General features: G+C 44.8%; 1 protein-coding gene and 1 long non-coding RNA gene across 4 annotated transcripts in view; both read left to right on the forward strand.

Moving 5' to 3' along the window:
- lhfpl4a (LHFPL tetraspan subfamily member 4a) overlaps positions 1–4,753 on the forward strand; it is a 48,869-nt gene extending 44,116 nt beyond the window's left edge. For 2 of the 3 annotated variants that reach the window (XM_034287188.1, XM_020055342.2), the window contains 2 exons: positions 1,628–1,663; positions 4,678–4,753. In XM_034287188.1, the coding sequence (XP_034143079.1) occupies positions 1,628–1,663; positions 4,678–4,731 (90 nt within the window). In that variant the 3' untranslated portion in view covers positions 4,732–4,753. The remainder of the gene's footprint in view (positions 1–1,627; positions 1,664–4,677) is intronic. The other variant, XM_013138122.3, reaches the window with a different exon arrangement.
- Positions 4,750–9,031, forward strand: LOC109616780. The gene is made up of 2 exons (XR_004574638.1): positions 4,750–7,578; positions 7,706–9,031. It is a non-coding gene; the product is annotated as an uncharacterized LOC109616780 (long non-coding RNA).
- The last annotated feature ends 10,476 nt before the right edge of the window (positions 9,032–19,507 follow it).

A 19,507-nucleotide genomic window follows, 5' to 3' on the forward strand; every position in this document is an offset into this window, starting at 1 on the left:
AAGTCGAGGAACGCCTATCAACGAGCCTGCTACAGCACCCCGGGCCAGTGAGGGGGGCTACTCTGTTTTAGGTCTAGAGATGGGGGGGGGGGGTTGAGAGGGAGAAATTAAGGGGGGGGGGGTGGATAAAGAGCAGGGAGGTGGAGGGAGGAGGACAGAAGGGGAGAGAGGGAGGGAGAGGGAAGAGAGTGGGTGGAAAGGGAGAGGTAGGGAAAGAGAAAGGGAATGGAAGAAGAGGGGTGGGAGAGAGAGTCAGGGGAAGATAGAGGGAGGGAGGGGGAGAGAGGGACGGGAAGAAGGGGTGGGAGAGAAACATGTGGAGCAGGAGGTGGGGGAGTGAGGAAAATTCTAGCGAAAATGCGAGTTGAGCAAATAAAAAAAGGTCACCAAATACAAATATGACATGAGCTGCCAGTCTCAACACCAGGCCCGTAAACGCTGTGGCCATAAAACACCAGGCCAAACACCGTGCCCATAAAACACTGGGACATAAAACACCAGGCCATCAAACACCGGACTCAACACCAGACCCAAAATTGGGCACATAAAATAACAGGCCGACACCAGACCCAACACTGAGCTCATAAAACACTGGGCCTGACACCAGACCCAACACTGGGCTCATAAAACACTGGGCCTGACACCAGACCCAACACTGGGCCAGAAAACACTGGGCCTGAAACCAGACACAAAACTGGGCCATAAAACACCGGGCCTGACACCAGACCCAACACTGGGCTCATAAAACATCAGGCCCGACACCAGACCCAAAACTGGGCACATAAAATACCGGGCCCGACACCAGACCCAACACTGGGCTCATAAAACACTGGGCCTGACACCAGACCCAACACTGGGCCAGAAAACACTGGGCCTGAAACCAGACACAAAACTGGGCCATAAAACACTGGGCTCATAAAACACTGGGCCTGACACCAGACCCAACACTGGGCCAGAAAACACTGGGCCTGAAACCAGACACAAAACTGGGCCATAAAACACTGGGCTCATAAAACACTGGGCCTGACACCAGACCCAACACTGAGCTCATAAAACACTGGGCACATGACAACGGAATTGTTAAAAGCATTAGTAGTGAGGCCAAGGGGAGAAACATGTCTCCCTCTTTGTTTTCCACAGAAGTGGAGCTGCAGCGGTGACTTGTAATATACTGGAGAATGTTTTTCTCTCCAGCTTAAGTCGTTTTGTTTTTGCAATGAAAAGGAATCGTGCTTTGAATATATTACGTATTGAGGTTTTAGGGAGTTTTATCTGAGATACGACCACTTCCTAATTTAGATGCCCGTTAGATTAATCCATTAATATTTTATCTGAGATACGACAACTTCCTAATTTGGATTCCCGTTAGATGAATCCCCTTAATATTTTACTCAAGACCGCAAAAAGAAAAAATCAACTATTATCATGAACACATAACTGTGGGCTTGTCTTGCCCAACGATTTAGCGAATAAGATAACATTGCGTAAATGAAAGATGACTATATATACACACACACATATATATGTGCTCAGAAGGCGACATAAGTAACTGGGTGAGCAGGACAATAGCAGTATTTATTGTAATCATGGTGATGCACAGTGCTAATGCTACGTTCCTCCTCCCCAGCATCTCCAACTCGGCTCCACCCTCAGGATGGACGGAGTAAGAGCAATCAGATTCCCTAATTCAATCATATTTTAGGGCGGGTGACCTGTCAGTCAACCAATGTGCACGTGACTAACCCTGGCATGCCCCTGGAACCTGCTTGTAGCCGTGTGTTTTCGATCTTCTCCCTTTCACAAAGACCCCTCCACGCACAGATCCTGTGTGCGCGACGCTCCCCTATGTCACGGGCCGTTCCTCAGCTAGCGAGTCTAAAACAAGGCTGTTTTAGGAATATTAATGGCGGGATCAGACATCTCGACGGCGTTCTCTATATATTCTCTGCGAACTGCTTTGGGCCGGTGGAAATGTTTCTCCGTGAATCAGCAGTTTCGTCGATGGTAAAGTAATTCATCAACACACACAGCCTTGCCCAGAGCACCGGTCGGACATCAGTTCAGAAACAAAATGGCCGACCTGCCGAGCACCACCTTTATTAATGACCTCGGAAAGTGTGTTTTAGGGATGCACTCAGTGAAAAAAAACACTGCTTTGGGCAAACAGCTCCTCTCATTTGAACACCTTGGGTTTGAGGTGAGAGGAGAGAGGGCGGTTGGGCCCGCGTAGGGGGAGGGGTGTCGATGAGGCGCTCCAGCTGGCGCCTTAGCACTCCGCCATATGTTTCCGACGCAGGGGAGGGATAGGGTGACTTCATTCTGTCTGCGACGCAGCCGTCCCGGCCCGGCCAAGTGTGACACCTGTTTCGGGGGCGTCCGGGGTAGAGAGCGAGCTCTCCTAAACAGATTAATAACACTGTAATCCATTTTGTACTCCCTCCCCTCCACCTATTCACTCTCAGGCCCCCCCCCCCTACCCTGATTGATTCACTTTTGGCATAATCCCATTTTTATTAAATTGGCTTGCATGGAGGATGAGTCGTCATGGCGAAGTGCTGCAGCTATTATTATGGCCGGGCAAGCTGAGCCTTAAACGAGAGGTTTGTGTAGTCTCAGGTGCGAGCCGACTCACCACGTCACGTTTGGGGAGGGTGGGCCACCATGCTGAGACTTTGTGAGGCGACTTAGGAACACAACGCAAATTACTGTTGGGCGAATTGTGTTGGCGGAGAAAACTATTCAAAAGAAATGCTGTAACGTGTATAAAAAACACATTGCAGATGAGATTCTGAGGCACATGAAGTTATGTGCGGTGCCTTGGGGAAGTATTTAGATGCCCTCACTTTTTTTACATTTTGTTGTGTTATAAACTTTTTATTTGCCGTCAGCCTACACACAATAACCCACAATGACAATGCAAAAAGCCTTTTTCTGTATTATTTATGCTAATGAATTGAAAAGAAAAACATTTATTTAGTACTTTCTATGAGTTTTTGCAGGCAATAGCAGCTTTTACCTTTGTTGAGTATGCCTCTACCAGCTTTTTGCACCTGGATTTGGGTAGTTTCTTCCTTGTAGATCCTCTCAGGATACAGAACATGTCAAAAGTTTGGAATCACTTACTCATTCAAATGTATTTCTATATACACATTGTCAAATAAAGCTTCATGAGGTAGTCACCTGGAATGCTTTTCCAAAAGAGTTGAAGGAGTTCCCACAAATGCTGAGCACTTGTTGGCTGCTTTTCCTTCCCTCTGTGGTCCAACTCATCCCAAACCATCTCAGTTGGGTTGAGTTTGGGGGATTCTGGAGGCCCGGTCCTCTAATACAGCACCATCACTCTCCTTCTGGGTCAAATAGCCCTTGACTGGTACTGTATGTCCTGAAGCAACTTCAGCGCTGTCTTGGCTGCGTGCTTCGGATCACTGTCATGCTGAGAGAGGAATCTTTTTGCCAGGGTGAGGTCCTGTGTTCTCTGGATCAGGTGTTCTTCAAGGACCTATCTGTATTGTTCTCTGTTCATCTTTCCCTCAATCCTGACAAGTCTCCCAGTACTTGCCACTGAGAAACCTCCCCATAGCATGATGCTCCTACCTCCATGCTTCACCATAGGGATACTATTAGCCAGCTTCTGGTCGGCGCCCAGCTCTTGGAATAGTGTTGATGGTTCCAAACATTTTGCATTTAAGGATGATGGAGGCCACAGTGATCTCGGGGACCTTGAATGCTGGTGAAATGTTTTGGTACTCTTCCTCAGGTTTGTGCCTTGACACAATCCTGCCTCAGAGCTCTACAGACAATTCCTTCGACCTAATGGCTTGGTTTTTGCTCTGACTTGCACTGTTAACTGTGGGACCTTATGAAGACGGGTGTGTGCCTTTCCAAATCACATCCAATCAATTGAATTTACTACAGATGGACTCCAATAAAGAAACCTTCTAGAAACATTTCAAGGATGGTCAGTTGAAACAGGATGCCTGAGCTCAATTTGTCATAGTGTCATAGCAAAGCGTCTGCATACACATTTCAATTTTATATTTCTGTATTTTTTATTTCAATACATTTGTTAAAAATTCAAAAACGTGTTTTTGTTAGGTCATTATGTGGTATTGTGTCTGTGAATCAAAAATGTAATACATTTTTTTAAGGCTGTAATGTAACAAAATGTGGAAAAGAGGAAGGGGTCTGAAAATTCTCCAAATGCACTGTATATACTTTTATGAATAACAAACATAATGAAAAATAGTATACAAGATGTTTCTGTTCAAAAACATAATGAAATGTATTTTCTAGGGATTTGGTCTGAAATGTCAGGGAAAATGTACTCGGCGCTGACCTTTAAAGGGTATGACAGATTTATTTGTTTGTTTTTTTTGGGGCGGGGAGGTATTGCACACCTCTGTTACTACCAGGAAGTCACGTTTCATTCACCTTAAGCTGCTGGCTTCACATCTACCTCAACGTGCTATTGCCGCTGGATGAGACGAAATGATTTGTCTTTAAAATTAGGCCAAAGGAAAAAAGGGAGCATGAAATATCTGAATTCCAGAATGTCAACCTTTGTGTCACTCACTTTATTTCAGACCAAATCCATCCCTGCAACTTCCTCTTCCCCCTAAGTGTTGCCATGCTCTGTGGAGTCCATTCTTATTGTTCTCTTATCTTTTCGTTCCCCAGATTGAAATTCGGGAGACCAAGGATCCACGATATGGAGTCCAACGGTTCCACTGAGCTCCCCCCAACCCCCCCCCCCCCCCTTCGACCCCCGAAACATTTTCCAAACCCCTTCCCTCCGCGCCTCTGCTCGTCCACCCCCAAAACACCCCAGCTCTTCAGGTCCAACCACTGGTCTCGGAGTGGAGGCTCCATCCAGCGTAAAATAAAACTGAAATGGAAGATATTCAAAATGAGAAACTTTACATCTGTTTGAAGAGAGATACGATAAAAAGGAATAATGTGATCAGCTTTATAAATCTCTGGGAAAATAATGATACACAGTATTAATTATCACATAATATTACTAAACAAAGGTAATGAAGTAAATGATGATATGCTTGCGACAGGTGTATACTATGAAAATCGACATATTTTTATTCAGAATGGAAAAAATGTCCAGCTTTAAAAAGAACCGTTTAGAAGTGCATATATGTACAAGCAGGTGCTACTTCTGAAATATCACATTTTTAAAAAAGAACAAAAACCAACAAGAATTTTGTACAGCCACAGTGTTATTTTGAAGACCATCTTTTTTCAGACAGATTTTCAACTTCCCCTCTTTGTACAAGTCTGGCCCCATACATAAAAAAAACTAAGACATGTAAATAAGGTGTTTCTATGGAAACAGGGTAAAAAAAAACATCAAGCAGTTATTAATCCATGATTAGCCTCCTTTAGAAGCCTTTGGAATAGCATCTTCTTTCTAAAGAACGTCTTGGGAAAGAAGTGTGGATTATCGGGATAATATCTTCTCTCTGTGGAATTTCGAACAACCAACATCCCAGAATCAACTAAATCCTACAGGGGCAACGAAGGTTGGTAACGATGCACTGAATCAATTGACGGGCATAGAAAAGAAAACACTTCATAACTATCAGCACTTTCATTCCACTGAAATTCAACAAACCAGTTTGGCTCTTTATCTCACCATTCTGTTCTAATGGTTGTTTGTTCACCTCAGTACATGAAGAGCCCTACATGTTGCATTGAGGTTTGGCTTAACAAATAAAGGTATACAGGACTCTGTGCTTCGTGTGCCAACCTCCACCATGGCGTAGACCGAGGGTAGGCTAGCTGTGTCACAGGTGCAGCATGACTTCTTTCCCCAACCAGACACTACACCAGACCAACAGAGGTTCTGATCAGTTCGCTGATTGATTACAGTCGGCGCTGCTGGTCTCCCGGGTCGGTTTAAGCAAAAGAAAGACATGCCTGCAGCTCTCTGGGACTGGGGTTTGCATTCCCATGCCCTGGATTATGACAGCGGGCCCATACTCAGTCCAAAAGGCAGCACCGGAACATTAAACAAGCCCCAAGAGCTGGGCCCCCCTCCTCGGGTCAGGGGCCCAGGATCCAAGCACAGATGAGTTGGATGCAAAATAACTCTCCCCCCTCTCAAGCACTCATACGCCCCACCACACACTGTGCCCTTCTGCGTCCGTTCTGTTATGTCACGGACCTTGCCACAAGCTCCTTAGTCCAGCCAAGGAGTCTAGAGTTGGATGGATTTACGCCCAGAAAGTGTCGTGTGTTTGTAATACCGGAATATTGTCCTAGGTCTTTGTAATATCGGAATGATCCTTGATGTTCCTGAAGTGTACTTCACAACTTCGATTGTGTAAACACTTGTGAACTTCACAATCCCAAAACCAGAAAAAAAATTGGCGGAAAGGTTTGACAAGAAGGTAGAAACGAAGTTTTATAGTAAAATCTGAAAAGAAAAATGTATAACAACGCAAATTTGCCCTTTTTTCTTAATGGCGGGTTGGAGTCGCCGTGGATGCTGATCAGAGTTTTCTCTCAGGGAGATGCAGCTAATGAATAATATGTACACTATTTTACCAGATTTTAGTAGAGTAGAATAAAGTATAGTGATCGACCCTGACACTTCCAATGCCCAGAGATTTTTTCTCAGATCATCTTACTGTGAGGCTTTGCTGCAGGTCAAAAAGTATAGGACCCCTCTGCCCTAGAATCTTGTTTCAATATCCCTTTGTTGAATGACTCCATATTTGACCAATAGGGGCTCACTATTCAGGATCACAGATCCCACCTCGGTTCCAATAAATCCAGGATATCCCGGGGTTGCTCTTCAGCGGTGAGGTAACTGTCACAACGACGTCTTGGGTCTGTAGAACTAGTATCATCATACTGAGGTCAGTGAGGTTGGCCTCCTCTGGTGCCATCAGGTCGTACCGCCGTGCCAGGCTGAAGTGATGGGATGTTGGATGCGGAGCAGAGCGAATTAAAGCAATCAACCCAGATGGGGGAGGGACTACCTCCGCGGTGCTTTCCTGTAATGTCTGACACCTTAAATTCCCCGTACTTGAACTTTGAACCTCCAGTAGAAATGGTGATGTGGAAGGGCTCCTAGTTTGAGATGTAGCAAATTATAAAGGAGGAGAAGCTTATGAAGAACAAAAAAGAGGAGGAGCATCTGAAGAACAAAAGGAGGAGGAGCTTATGAAGAACAAAAGGAGGAGGAGGAAACTAGCGAAGTGGCATCAAAAGTCTGACAAACACAGTCAACATCCTACTGGAGATGTCAGGCAGAGACAGGTGCTATTTATTCGCCCTTCTTCTCAGCCCAAAACCCTTCCTTTGGCTCCTGTGGATCAGCCATTCTGAAATGAGGACTTGTAAATGCAAAAATGTATGTTTCACTGGTAATGGTAGTATTTGAATGAGTATCATCATAGTGTTTTGGATACCTTTCTTTTCCACCACAGGCCATGACCATTTTCAAACCCCTCTTTTTCTGTTTATTGAGTCTATTTTGAAGAAAAACAATGTCCTCCTTCAACCTTTTATCAGCCTAAGGAACATAGGGACTGAAGATCAGAATGGCAACTGACCACACAGGTATTTGGGGATATGAAGGGTATATGAAAAGTTAGAACAAAAGGCTTTATAATTTAGTGTGCTTAGTATAAATTTCCCTTCAGCATTTCTTTATTTTTGTACATTTCTGTACTTTTTGTTTGTGAAGATGACATGACCTGAGTTGTCCCCCAGCTGCAGTCTATACACATCAACACTCCTCCGTCATAGCAACGGCATACATCGACCCAGGTGGGTACCTCATGGTCAAGTGCTTGGACCCCTACAAATATTTGGAGAGTTTTATATTCTGCAGAGAGTCTGTATTTTTGTATGGCGGGTGGGTGACCTCACTATACCGTTTTGAACAGCGTCAAGCCATACACCATCTAACAGACGTTTCACCAGGCTAGTCCCGTTGTCAACCAAGAGAAGCGGGATTTTCACAACACAAGGGTTTTCACAAGGACAGATCTTCTACACAGACACTTGAGGTACTTTTAGCACCCAATTCCTCAACTATTTCTCTGTTGTTTATTAGTGCATTACTTCCAGCACCCTAATCGTTGTGGATTTCTCCGGTGTGTATTTGACCTCTGGTTAACAGTCATGAACTGCATGGGGGACAAGGGGCCAAAAGTAATGCACTACTGAGAGAAGATTTCAGACCACCTCCCTTTATAGGCCTTTCAAAGCGGATGTGTGCTCCCACTCTCCAGCCAAACGTCATTTCTAATTCATTTTGTAACAGTGGAACATCTGCCATCTCCCAAGTGTAGAGAAATGTGTTGGGATGAATACTAACAAAATACTTTTTTCTTTTTTTTTTCTTTAAACCCGTCGTATTGGCTGCAAAGAGACCTGTCACAAAAATTGCCATGTCAGTACTTCCAAGTCATTTTGAGTAACAAAACAATATGACAACTGACACAGTATACAAACACGATTTGTTACTCTGTCCAAAAGTTGATATGTTCAATGGAAATGTGCCAAAAAATGACATTTAGATTCTATTTATAGTCTTAGTGTTGAGCATCCCTTCTGATGATTCATATGTCAGACCGTTTCTCGCTGGGATAAGATTGTGACTTCAATATACAAGATTCTCTGTACTAACGTCTGACAGAGGAGTCACTTGAGGTGCATTTCTACTTTTGCTTCTCCAAATAGTTTTTTCTTTGTGTGATCAAAATGTGCCAACACAAGAATTGAAAATGTTGGCGTGCATTTGAATTCATTCAGCCATTTATTTTGACGTGCATTATGTGTTGAACGCTGCTTTCACTCTTTATTTTGTTGCTTTGCTCTAGTTGTAATGTTATTTTATATCGTAATGAGATGCTGTGTTGTCTCTCGATGTTATGAAAATGGAATGTTTATGCAAGATTGTCACAGCGGGAGAGTTCATTGTGACAAGACATTGTCACGCACCGCTTTAACAATGTTAGTGTTGTTGTTTTAAAGAAAAAAACTGAAATAAATAAATTGAATATCATGCCTTTACATTATTTACGGTAAAGATACTGTAAATACCACGGAAAGATAATAGTGAAGTCAGTTAACATCTGATGCCATCTTGTAGAATTTGTATTGCAATCCTAATGTTTGCACTATGCAAGATAAACTTACAAGACCTGTAAAGCAGATTTAAAAAAAAGTTAAGTTACGTGTAGTGGATTACTTTATTCTGACTGGCTCTGCCATGAAATGTTTAGGATATTTGACACATGTTTTCAATACCCAGTGGTTCCTTGCAGAACCAGACACTGCGCCTAAGCCCAAGAGTTAGCACCATGCACACAGTCTCCACTTTGCTTCTGAGCCAAAATAGAGACATTACTGTATTTATTCGAATCCCTGAATTATCTATGAAGACAAGCTGCCTCAGCGTGGCAGACAGCTCCACTACACCTTTAACGCCCTTGCCAGACCAACACAGATCACGTTTATATCCTCTTACTTATTCACCACTTACAGCCTACTACTGCTTAAGACGCTCGGCTGTTTCGCTCTGCCTGTCCCCTATTGGATGAAAGAGACATTATGCCTAAAGCTACACAGGCGACAGGTAGCCACATGAAATGTCTGTCTGTCCATTAGGGTATATTTTTTGATCCATCGTGGGGGGGGGACTGAGAGCAATGAGATGGGGAGGCGTATATGGGAAAGGCTACAGATCGTTTTCCAAACCCACGCACACACACGGCGACGTTTAGTCCAGAGCCAGCGACGCTACTCCTGGACCAGACTGTCACATCTGAAGCATTATGGTCTACTGAGTTCTTACGTAACCAAACAGATGACCCGACATGGCCTTCAACAATCTCCCCCCAGGGTTTAACTGGCGCGGGAACATACGAGGGCCTCAGGGCAGAAAGGCAGCCAGCTAAAGGCACTCGGTAATAAGGGGGGATGGGGGTGGTTGGGGGGGGGGGATGGGAAACACGGAACTGGGCACCTCAGCGCCTTCCTCTGGTCCCATCTGTTTGGGAATCGGCGGGCTGCGACAGAATGCCACTGGACTGTAACAGATCAACACTGTCGGCCGTGACCAAGCTGCGTCCTCTGGGCTGGGGCCGGGGTCGGGTGGGCGGGGGGGGGGGCATATGGACACCACCCTTAACATGTTTACCCTGGTTTTGGGGGGAGGGGGGCAATGGCGTATCTGCGGTAATGTTTTCCTGCTGGGACACTTGAGACGAAGCAGTGTGAACGTCACGTGTTTGAAGAGAGTGACGCCATCAGAGGGACGGGACAGATTAGATAGAAACAGACATGTTAATGATTCAGACATGTTAATGATTCAGACATGTTAATGATTCAGACATGTTAATGATTCAGACATGTTAATGAGCTGGACATGTTAATGATTCAGACATGTTAATGATTCAGACATGTTAATGATTCAGACATGTTAATGAGTCAGACATGTTAATGATTCAGACATGTTAATGATTCAGACATGTTAATGAGTCAGACATGTTAATGATTCAGACATGTTAATGATTCAGACATGTTAATGATTCAGACATGTTAATGAGTCAGACATGTTAATGATTCAGACATGTTAATGATTCAGACATGTTAATGAGCTGGACATGTTAATGATTCAGACATGTTAATGATTCAGACATGTTAATGATTCAGACATGTTAATGAGCTGGACATGTTAATGATTCAGACATGTTAATGATTCAGACATGTTAATGAGCTGGACATGAATGATTCAGACATGTTAATGAGCTGGACATGTTAATGAGTCTGACATGTTGATGATTCGGACATGTTAATGAGTTGTACATGTTAATGAGTCGGACATGTTGATGAGTCGACAAAATGTCATATTTCAAAAGCTTCCACGGTGCCAGTTATTGCAGTGGCCAGGAAACCCAATCGCAGGACGAGGATACCTCAACGCGTTGTTGGTTGAACTGCACCCCTGGTCTAAGTCTGCACCACACTAAATGACCTGAATGAAACAGAACTCCCAGTCTAAATATATAGACCAGGGGTCACATGCACCCTCAGCTAAACTCCACAACAAGAGGCCATGCTAGTCCCGAGCACAGCCCCTCAGAGGGAAACAATTTCAGGGGCGAGTGCTTTTCGTCAGGAACAGTACATCTTTCCACGCCGGGGCGGGGGGCAGGCGCATCATCCAGCGGGCAAGGCTCGCGGGGGGGGGGGGGGGCCTGCGCTCTGGACTTTCTGCAAAACACATTAACGCAAAACCCAACCTTGTGGAAACATCTCCTGGCACACCACGCAAACCTCTCCACACCACTGAACCAGTTAGCGCGCTAGCCCTGGCTATTTTTAGACTTTGGCAGAACAGCTAAAAGATGGCTGGGGGGGAGGGGGGGGGGGGCGTGTGCACAACGTTATGTCAGATGAGATTGCCGTTTTTTTGTGAAGCAAGCTGCCCAGGCTATAGCATGCTGCCCAGGCTATAGCGAGCTGCCCAGGCTATAGCGAGCTGCCCAGGCTATAGCGAGCTGCCCAGGCTATAGCATGCTGCCCAGGCTATAGCATGCTGCCCAGGCTATAGCGAGCTGCCCAGGCTATAGCATGCTGCCCAGGCTATAGCATGCTGCCCAGGCTATAGCGATAACAACACTTAGTGCACTGGGCCTCATTTGTGTTATTTTGTTCCCCCCCCCCGATCCCTCGTCCCCGCCACGGGTCATTTTTAAGTGTGTCCCCCAAAGTGGGGGGTTGGGGGGGGGGTGTCAGGTGGGATGAGGTCAAGGATGATGTCACTGCTGTTGTCTAAGAGTTCAGGAGCAGGCATGGATGACGAATATTTCACTTCCTGTCTAACAGACCAAACGTCCTGTCTTTAGATGTGCTGACAGTTTTCTGTCATCTTTACACGACATGGATCTGCTTACAGAATAAATACCCGGTTAGTAAATCAGGATATACTGTAGTTATACACAAGACAACTGAAACTCCATCCCAAAAAAACAACTGCTTAATTACCGAAATTATGAAAAAAATACATTCACAGCTTGATAAATTGTTAAATATCTATGGCTAGCTGAAGAAGACAGAGATGGATAGAAGAAACGGAAAGAGGTAGAAGAGTTAGATCAATAGACAAAACACCCAAGACGAAAATGGATGAATAAATGACCAGAGAGGAAGAGGGGAGAAATGGATGGACAAACAGGAGACAGAGGAAGAAAGACATGGACAGACAAAAAGATGATGAAAAAAACAGCACTGGGTTAAATGGCAAATGAGACCGAGGGGAAACTGAGAGAAAGAGTGGAGGGAGGGAGGGAGGGAGGGAAGAGGAGGTCCAGATGGTCAGTCTGGCGAATGGCAGCAGTAGGCCTCCTTCAGTCTGAAGGCTGGGCCAACGGGACGGCATAATGGAAGGGGCACGGGCGGTGCCAGCAGGCTGCGAGAGGGGCCAACCAGGGGAAGGTGCCAAGTTGCCACACAGGAGCCCTGTCAGAGGCGGGGCCGGCACAGTTGACATTGATCACAGGGCACCTTCGGGGGATGATACTGCAGCCAAGGTGCCTGACAACATCCAGATTCATGCCCGCTCATACCCGCTCCTGCATTGTCGCTCTGCCCGCCTCTGGAGGGAATTGCTGTTGTTACTTTGTGACTTTGTGATTACTTTAAGGATGGAGGGGTACATAAAGTAATACTGTAAAATGTCATTTGAATATACTTAATGAGGTTTAAGTGAGTCAATATGTGAGTGCGATACTAATCATTTGTACGGTTGCATTGCCACAGTAGTGGATTAAATCAAAAGCCAAGTATAATTTAAATGTATACTGTAAAAATGCTACTGGCTCTGATAGCATGAGTGGTCATGTACAGTATCAAAACAATGCTATTAATGTAGTAGTGAGGAGTCTAGACCTTAAAGATATAGAGAGGGATCTAGAACTTAATAATGTAGAGAGGGGTGTAGACCTTAAACAAATAGAGAGGGATCTGGAACTTAATAATTTAGAGAGGGGTGTAGACCTTAAACAAATAGAGAGGGATCTGGAACTTAATATAGTACTGCGGGGTCTGGACCTTAAACAGATAGAGAGGGATCTAGAACTTAATAATGTAGTGAGGGGTGTAGAACTTGTGATGGTGTAGACTTTAATCAAGTATTGAGGGGTCTAGAACTTGTGATGGTGTAGACTTTAATCAAGTAGTGAGGGGCCATAACATAATTAGTTAGTGCAAGGGGTTCTAAACCTTAATCTATGAGATGCCAAAATAATATATATTTATAATAAATCATGTCTCAGATGCTCAATATAGTTATGGGGAAAATATTTCCCTTCCTTTCTGTACTGTAGCTTGACAGATGCAAGCACCTGTGAAAGTGGGCTTTGTCGTAATAATGTGAGACATAAAACATGAAATTCAACACTACTGTTGTTTGCTCCTTGGGGTTTAAGGCCGGGTGTCTCTGTACAAGCACTTAGTGACAACTGCTGTTGTAAAAAGGGCTTTATAAATACACGTGATTGATTGATTGACATGCAAACCCCTAACCCTAAGTTTCTCTTTAATTGTCCAAGTATACAGACAACTGACTGCTAATAACATCTAGTTAATGTGCATCTGTCCACCAGAGGTTATCTTGACAAGCGGTTGGGTGGCAAAAGTGTTTATAGCGCTCCTGTTTAAATAATTCAGTCAGGCCAGAGAGAGGGATGTGGTCAGCCCTTGGCGTCACTTCTGAATCGCTGTCGTCACTCACCCAGTCCTCATGAGTCACCATGGTTTCTCACACACACACACTCACACACACACACACACACTCACACAACAGATCAGAAGGAAGGCGCCGCATCTCAAACGGCCGAGCTGAGGACTGAGCTCATCACTGGCCAGTGAACAGTCGAATTGGGGAGCCTTGTGGCTTGTGTGTGTGTGTATGTATGTGTGGTGCCTGTGTGTGTGTGTGTGTGTGTTGTTCATGTAGCCAGTGAAATAATCACACTGAGTATGGTCATAATTGGGTGAGCGAAGAGTCGCTTTTCGATCATAAACGCAACGGGTGTGTCTCTCACCAGCTTATGGGCTCGGTCAGGAGTGTGTAGGAGGTGGGAACAGGACAGGCTATGCAGGGTGTCAAGGGTGTCAAGGGGGTGTCGGAGTGTTTAGGCGTGGAGAACAGAGCGGGCGTCACATCACCGTGTAGCCAGGGCCGATGACGGGGGCCCCAGCCCTGCAAGGCTTTGGCAGGAACAATGGAAAACGTTTCTTCTCCAAAACAGGCCAGCACACACACAAGATGAAACCACACACGGACGAGACACGCATCCGTGTTACTGCCAATTGAAGAGTAGAAATGAGGTATGCTCTGTTTGTTTTGTCTTTCTCAGAACGCAGGCTGAGCGACGCGCTCAAACCCACATGGTTCTACGTGACGTGCTGTCAGGGGTCGCACGATTTAAAATTAACAAGGCTGTTCTTTCGGGAGATGTTTTTGCACAAGCAGCTGTTAAATGTCCTTTGTACAATCAGCTGCGGACTGTTGGGGAGTCTTAGGCCACAGCAGTTGTTGAATTGCAGGGAAATAAAGTTGTACGTTTTCAGGATGCTTTAAAGGCAGAATGCATATTCAAAAGTTGATGACTTTAATTGAAGTGTTAAAGGTGAAACACATGATGCGTGCAAACACTGATACTGGCTCTGATCTTCTGCCTCATGATGGCCAACTTGACATGCACTGGCACCTCTTTGATCCTCATGTTGTCAGCCATCAGAAAGAGACTCCAAATGCAAGGCCTAGAATCAAGAGTGGACATTGACAGCCCTTTGGTGCACGCAAGAAATCACTGTGAACCAACCCTAACCCTAACCCAATACATTTGGTACCCTCAAATGGATGAAGAAAACATCATATTAAAGCTGACAGTCTGCACTTGAACCCGATAGATCATGTATCCTGATCCAGTGTGCAGAACCAGAATCAGCTTTGCAAGGTACATTCATGCCCAGGATTTTAATTTGTGTAACGGTACCGCTAGTTGGTGACAACAGAGCCCCATAGATATACAGGATCAGCCCCATAGATATACAGGATCAGCCCCATAGATATACAGGATCAGCCCCATAGATATACAGGATCAGCAACATAGATATACAGGATCAGCCCCATAGATATACAGGATCAGCAACATAGATATACAGGATCAGCCCCATACATATACAGGATCAGCCCCATAGATATACAGGATCAACCCAATAGATATACAGGATCCAGATCAGCCCCAACTTTGCGAGGTAGATTCACACACTGGATTTTAATTAGTGTGATGGTGCCGCTAGTTGGTGACAACATACACAAAATCAGCATCAGTCACAATGTATGTATTTACAGTACATTAAGTGACATGGATAAATGATGCAGGGATAAGCGGTAAGACTATTTTCTATAAATACAGGATCAGGTTCAGCACCATAGATATACAGGATCAGGATCAGCACCATAGATATACAGGATCAGGCCCAAAGATATACAGGATCAGCACCATAAATATACAGTATCAGGACCAGCCCCATAGATATACAGGATCAGCCCCAAAGATATACAGGATGAGCACCATAGATAAAGAGGATCAGGATCAGCTGCATAGATATACAGTATCAGGATCAGCCCCATAGATATACTGGATCAGGATCAGCACCATAGATATACAGGATCAGCACCATAGATATATAGGATCAGGATCAGCACCATAGATATACAGGATCAGGGTGCCTATCCCCACAAACACAACGAGCTAGTTCTCTTTCTGGAGCCTGGTTGGATGACATGCCAAGATACAATCAGACAGGAGGTTTCATCAGCTGGTACAATTAACCAGTTATGTAACAGCTGGTTTGCCCGTGATGGAGATGGTCATCCTCTTTAAAAATTGACACATGTAAAATGAAGCCTTCATGATGCACACAGGTAATGTATGTAGTCAAGTACCTTACTGGATTCAAATACAACCAAGGTTCAGTAAATAGGTGGCTTTGTTGGTAAAGACTTGGTTAAGATGATGGGCAGGAGAGATTGGAGAGAACAAACACTGCTTAACTTGATCTAACTGGTCAGGAGCTGTCCATCCCCCAGACTGTAATGGAGGATTGAACCTGGGGTTGGGGTGACTGTAATAGCTCATCGAGGGCTGTCATTCCGGTTCAGTCTGCTTGCTAACGGTTTCCTCTCCGAGGGATAGTTCCAAGCGTGGCGGTGACGACAGACACTGCAGAGCAACACGACAGCCTGTTCTCAAGACCCCAGGTGGTGTGTGTGTGTGTGTGTCCGCATGCAAGTGTGGTTGTGTGTAGAAGTGTATGTGTGGAGAAGCCACCCAGCGTGTTGCTCTATTATACATCACCGTGACCCTTAGGATTACGCCAGGCCATTCTGGAAGGAAGCGGTTCACATTCCTCACCTAGCGTTACCATTCCGGACGCCGTGCTTTGCTCATATAAACCCAATGACTCAGAAAAAAAAAAGAATCGAAACATTTACTGGAACCTTTACCCACGGTCCAATCCCAGACGGGCCAAAGGCCTAGTCCACCCAGACAGCTGGAGAAACGGAGACGGGCGAGCCAGACGAGAGGACTGGGAGGCTCCCTGGCATGGGCAGGAGTGCAGTGGAAAAACTGGACAAGAAAAAAACGAGTACATTAATCTCTGTTTAGTCCCAGGCGTCTCCCACCCTTTTTCCTAGTTCTCTCTCCGTTCTCACTGTGCGGTACCTTGGCTGTCAGAGCTGGTGCAGGGCTGGGTATAAAGGCCATCTGGAAAGTGGGAGCGCTGAGCATTGAGAATGAAGACTTCCAGACTCTGACAGGGCTGCGACGCACCATCTGGTCCACCCCTCGCTCGAAGAACCTGTTTCTAGCTTCTTCACGCACCGGCCTCCGGCACTCACGCTCTCTGACTGAAAACATACCTGTTCACTCACCCGCCTCGATTAGCGTCTGCTGTCAGGGGGTTAGTGGAGTGTGAATACCTGCTTCTTTTTTTTTTGTGTGCGACTTTTTGGGATCGGTGTAAGGCGGGCATGGAGTGGTTGAGCTGTGCTTTCAGACCCAGGATGTCAATCGGTGTCTGGGCGTCATTTCTTCTTCTCATCTGGACTTGTCGAGTGACCCAGGCAGCCATCTACAGGCATGCAGGTAGAGTACAACCTTGATTAGAGTCTCTTTGAAAGAGGGGTTCCTGAAGGGTTTGTGGGAGAACTCCTTTTAGTTTTAGCTAAAAGGATTTTACCCCCTCCCCAAAAAAAGAAACGGCTGTTTAAGATTCTATAAGAAAATTCATTATGGTTTTGGATATCAAATTTTATTGTGTACTTTGAAACGCTTACAATGCTTGAAATCTGTCATTTTCAGTTTTTTTGTTGTTGCAATTGGATACTAAATAAATATATTTTCCTTCATTAGAACAATACAACCATTAAAAAGGGTTGTTTGCACACAAATTCCATGTAACAGAAAAGGAAAGAGAAAACCCCTTACAATCTAATTTGCCTTGGATCAAATAAGAAATTCTTGCACGCACTGAATAATTAATTGACGGAACAAATTACACATAACCCCATAAATTACCGGCGATCCCTCAACACACTATCAACCTAGATAGTCAGTGATGCATGAATCCTTCTTAGTAGGAGTCACCATTCTAGCGTTTTATCTCCCTCTACTGGGCAGCTGAAGTACTGCTAGCAATGGAAGGTGACTGAGGCAGTAGGCCCACCTACGATTGACTTGTTTTGTTTATTAGCAAATATTTGCAATCATACCATAAACAGGCTTAAACAGGTTAATCACAACATAACCTGTGCCTATTGTTTAATGTAAATTGTTCTCTGTATTCATTCACTGTAGGTTCGTGTAGCTACAAAGAAGTAATTTTTCAGCCAGGACAGACATTTCACCGGGGCTGTGATAAGTGCTACTGCCATGAAAAAGGCTACGTCTGTCTCTCGTAAGTAAAGAAGTAAATTATACACCAACATAAATGGAGAGCTGCCCGCTACATTTAAATATAAAAAGAGCGAGGAAAACCAAACAAGAATTCCAATAAGAATGAAATGCCAGTATCATAAACAAATGTCATTTCGGTTTTGATCCCCAGACCGATGACACCTACAACATGGCCCAAGAAGTGTGAGCGGGTTCCGACGGAATGTGGTTACCGTGTTGTTTACAAGCACTCCCCGGAGGTGGAGTGTCGAGCCTACAGCTGGATCTGGTGAAGACACAACAGTCACAGTCAGCAGTGAAGATGACTAGACTCTAGCAGAGGACTACTGCTTTAATGAAGACCACCACTTTAAGAACGCAGGTGTATTATTTTGTATCAAATGACATGACTCTAGCAGAGGACTACCCCTTTAATGAATACCACCCCTTTAAGAACGCAGGTGTATTATTTTGTATCAAATGACATGACTCTAGTAGAGGACTACCCCTTTAATGAAGACCACCCCTTTAAGAACGCAGGTGTATTATTTTGTATCAAATGACATGACTCCAGCAGAGGACTACCCCTTTAATGAATACCACCCCTTTAAGAACGCAGGTGTATTATTTTGTATCAAATGACATGACTCCAGCAGAGGACTACCCCTTTAATGAATACCACCCCTTTAAGAACGCAGGTGTATTATTTTGTATCAAATAACATGACTCTAGCAGAGGACTACCCCTTTAATGAAGTCTTCACTTACAACACAAAAAAATAGACGCCAATTGCTAAATTGAACAGCTTGACTCCTTGGTCATTGTCCTCGATCTGAATGGATGTGTGTAAAGTGCCAGCATGTGTCTCCGTATTAATGGTATTGACTGAAAATATATACATGAATCGACCGAAGGACCTCTTCATCTCGGCATGAATTCCAGTAAGAGGTTTGCCAACATGTACAGTAAAACAGTATTAACCAAACCCTGTGTATTGTCTCTTACCACCCCAGTAGACCCCCAGTCAAGCTCCCTCATTGCTTCCCTTTAGTCATCAGTGAACTAAGGCAGTGGTTCACTGTCTTAACGAACGTATTATGACAAAAACATAATTCGCTGATGTTTGGCGAAGTGTCGCAACCGAAACTGTTGTGGGCCAACGAATACACCCTCTGGTGTCACAGGGACTGAAAACACAGCAGACGTGTGAATTTGCCCCAGCACTACGAACCTGATTTAAAACTACGTTGACCATTTTAATTGGTTATATAACATAACGGCAACAAAAAAAAAAAAAACTAAACTGTGCACGCCTTCGAGTCCCTGGGACCGGGGTTGAGAACCATTGATCTGAAGCACCAACTCATTAGAGCCTAAATGTTGCTCCAAGACACACTGTCCAAACGTGTGAAGGTTCTGGTTTTCCAATGCAACCAACTCAGTCCATTGGAATGACCGGCGTAAACTCCCGGCACGCATGTGCAGTGTGTTATGATAACCGGACACCTTACATAACCACACAA

This window comes from Esox lucius, chromosome 17, assembly GCF_011004845.1.
Source record: "Esox lucius isolate fEsoLuc1 chromosome 17, fEsoLuc1.pri, whole genome shotgun sequence".
NCBI classification, from domain to species: Eukaryota; Metazoa; Chordata; class Actinopteri; order Esociformes; family Esocidae; genus Esox; species Esox lucius.